Source organism: Leishmania mexicana, chromosome 11 (assembly GCF_000234665.1).
Source record: "Leishmania mexicana MHOM/GT/2001/U1103 complete genome, chromosome 11".
Taxonomy (NCBI): Eukaryota; Euglenozoa; class Kinetoplastea; order Trypanosomatida; family Trypanosomatidae; genus Leishmania; species Leishmania mexicana.
In genome coordinates, this window is record NC_018315.1 from 493,622 (window position 1) to 497,109 (window position 3,488).

The 3,488-nt window shown below is 62.1% G+C and overlaps 1 protein-coding gene across 1 annotated transcript in view; it reads left to right on the top strand.

The window, feature by feature from the left end:
* Positions 1 to 207: 207 nt before the first annotated feature.
* The window catches only part of LMXM_11_1250 (putative ATP-binding cassette protein subfamily A, member 4), a gene marked incomplete at both ends in the record, with an annotated part of 6,289 nt that continues 3,008 nt past the window's right edge, over positions 208 to 3,488 (top strand). The window contains one exon of the mRNA XM_003873041.1: positions 208 to 3,488. Within this exon, the coding sequence (XP_003873090.1) occupies positions 208 to 3,488 (3,281 nt within the window).

Sequence of the window (3,488 nt, forward strand, 5' to 3'; positions counted from 1 at the left end):
GTCGGCACGCGCTCGTAGTGTGCCAGGGAGAGAGCCGAAAGGCGCGCAGGCGGACGGTAAAAGCCGTCGGTGACCAGAACCCTCGCGCGTGGCGCAGTGGCAAAGCACGCCACCTCGTGCGAGGTGCAGCTGGAGGTGAAGGGCACCGGAGACAAGAAGACGCATGGCGACAGCGCCGCCTCAGTGACGTCAACCTCGCCTTCTCCGATGAGTACTCGTGAGACGGTGCTGCTCGATGGCGCGGACAACTCGCAGGGCAACTGTGCGGTGCAGCAGCCCCAGGAGGACACGTTTCTGAGGCTGCTCAATAATGGAGGGGCCCAGAGCGGATTGACCAGCGATGCGCAGCGCAACCCGAGAGGCGATGAGGTCGAACTGAAGGACCTGAACGAGGTCGACAGGAGCGGCGTCGGTGTCGGAGATGATCCGCACATAGGCGGTTTCTCACGAAGCTCCGGCAATGCCCTTGATGACAGCAAAGACAGGTACGATGTCTACACGCCCGCTGGCGAGGGGGAGCGCCGCTCGGAAACGTCCACCTTACTGCGAAGTGACTGCAGCAGCTTCTGCTTTCAGCTTGGTGTAACGGTGAAACGGATGCTCATCCTGCAGTCCCGCAACCCCTTGTCGTGGGCGTGCGAGCTCATCACGCCGATTTTCTTTCTTGTCGGCTCCATCATCGTGTGGGCCGTCATCAAGAAGGCCTTCGTCCCTGCCTCTGACTACTTCAGCGTGGCGGGATTGTCGACGACGGATAGGGTGATGATGCGGGCGGCGAGCATGATGTGCTACAACGCGACGCTCTCCGGCGGTGCCCCGATCGGGAACTTACTAGAGTGTCGCGAGTTCCTTAAGCAGCCTTTATTTCTGCCGTACCTGTTGTGCGCTGAGAACAACCTCGCCGGCCCCCCGGTTGGCCTCTGCGTTCTCCAGAGTTATGCTTTCAGCTCGTATGCAACGATGCGCCGCTACGTGACACATAACACGACCCGTGTGCCGTCCCTGGACGAGATGATCGCGCTGCAGTGGGCATGGCGCCTCCTGTACCACTGGAGTGGTGTCTCGGTGGACCGTTTCCAGACGGTGGACTCCGCCATGCTATCCTCCGGCACCCTCTACTTTGCGCCGCAGTCCTCTGAGACGGATGGGCTCGTCGAGTCCTTCCGCAGGACCTCCGTTTTTTTCCCGTACGTCTACGGTGGCACCTTCGCGACAGTGGCGGAGGCGGAGGCGAGGGTGCAGAACCGCACCTGGCGCGACCCGCCCATCTGGGGCATCGTTGAAGTGAGCAACTTGACGGCGGACAACTTCAACGTGGCCATTCGCCTGAACTCCACGGCGCTGCCACGAACGAAATGGATATTGGCACGCTACTACGTTGGTGGCGTGGCGATGCAGGGGCCGGCCATGTACATCCTCTCCGGCTTCACAACGCTGCAGCAGGCGGTGTACAACTTCTTCCTGGGAGATGTGGTCCGTACGGCAAGCACGCCGCAAATGGTGGTGCTGATGCTTCCCGCGCCGACACGCGGCTACGAGGATGATCCGTTTGTCGCTTACGGCGGGCGGTTTGTGCCCCTTATCCTCGTGCTCGGCTTCCTGTACCCGGTGTCGCAGCTGACAAAGCGTATTGTGCTGGAGAAGGAGCTGCGCTTGCGGGAGGCGATGCTGATCATGGGGCTGTCTGAGGTGGTCATGTACACGGCGTGGTTCTTGATCTACGTGGTGCAGTACGCGGCCGTCTCGCTCATCATGGCGATTCTGCTGCGGGCAGCGTACTTGGCGAAGTCGAACTTCGGCATTGTCTTTTTCCTGCTCTTCGTTTTCTCACTTTCCATCATCACGTTGTCGGGGCTCATGGCGGTGTTCTTCAACAGGGCGCGCCTGTCGGCGATCCTGGCGCCGCTGATTTACTTCGCCTTGGCGGCCCCGCTCTTTACGGTGCAGAACTTGCAGGGCCCCGCGCTGATTGGCCTCTCTTTTCTCTCGCCATCCGGCCTCGCTGTCGGCGTTACGATCCTCTTCTCGCACGAGCTGAGCGGCGGCATGGCGGGCTCCGACTTGACCTACTTCCGCGACTCGCCGAAAATGCTTACGGTGATGATCATCTTGTTTGTGGACTTCCTCATCTACTTGGCGCTGATGCTGTACCTGGACGCGGTCATGCCGAAGCAGTGGGGTACGCGCAAGCACCCGCTCTTCTTCATCGAGCCGGTGCGGTGGTGCTGCGGGTCGAGGGCGCGCGCGCTGGATGGCGGTGCCGACGGGCGCGCCGAGGATGGTGTGTTCGAGGAGATTGCAGAAGGCGGCGCCGACTACGCGGTTTGCATCAACGGGCTGCGCAAGGAGTACTCGCGCGGCGGAAAGACGTTCGTTGCGGTGAACAACCTGTACTGGGGGATGCACGAGGGCGAGATCTCTGTGCTGCTGGGGCACAACGGCGCCGGCAAGACGACGTTGCTGAACATGATGACGGGGATGGTGGAGCCGGACGCGGGCGACTGCTACGTCTACGGCTACTCTGTCCGAAACGAGCTAGAGAGGGTGCGGCAGCAGATCGGGTACTGCCCGCAGCACAACATCCTGTGGCCGAACATGACGTGCTACGAGCACCTTTGGTACTACGCTGCGTTGAAGGGCTTGCGGGGTGCTGCCCAGGAGGAGGCGATCTCGCGCATGCTCGCCGGCGTCGGCCTGCAGGATAAGCGCGATTACTGCTCAAAGATGCTGTCGGGTGGGCAGAAGCGGAAGCTGTCGGTTGCGGTTGCGTTTGTTGGCGGCAGCCGTCTTGTGTTCCTCGACGAGCCGACTGCCGGGATGGATGTTGGCGCGCGGCGACACACGTGGACCCTGCTGCGTGCCATGGCCAAGTACCACACCATCCTTCTGACCACGCACTTCATGGACGAGGCGGATCTGCTGGGCGATTCCGTTGCCATCATGAGCCAGGGCCGCCTGCAGTGCGCGGGCAGCAACATGTTCCTGAAGGCCAGGCTCGGGGTTGGCTACGTGCTCACCCTCTCCGTCGTTGCCCATGTTGATCGGATGACCATTGCCGGCATGGTGAGGGAGCACGTGCCGTCAGCGACGCGGCTCGGGTCCGGCGCGGGGGAGATGGCCTTCCGGCTTCCCATGAAGACCAAGGCAGCGTTCCCCACCCTGCTCGCCGAGATCGAGAGCCGCGGCTCGCAGCTTGGCGTCAACGCCTACAGTGTCTCTGCCACGACGCTGGAGGAGATTTTCATTCAAATTGCGCAGCAGGAGGAGGCCAAGGAGGAGATGGAGCGGAAGCGGGAGCGTTTGACGGCGCCGTTCGCCGGGGAGACACGGGTGTGTGACTCGGCGTCTGTGGGCCCCTTTGAAAGCCACATGAGCGCGCTGGGCGACATCGGCACTGTGGATGCTGGCTACCAGGGACCACCGCGGCCGTCGGATGTGTGGAATGTCGGCCTCATTGCGAATGAGCTCAGTGTCCTGCACAGCCAGTT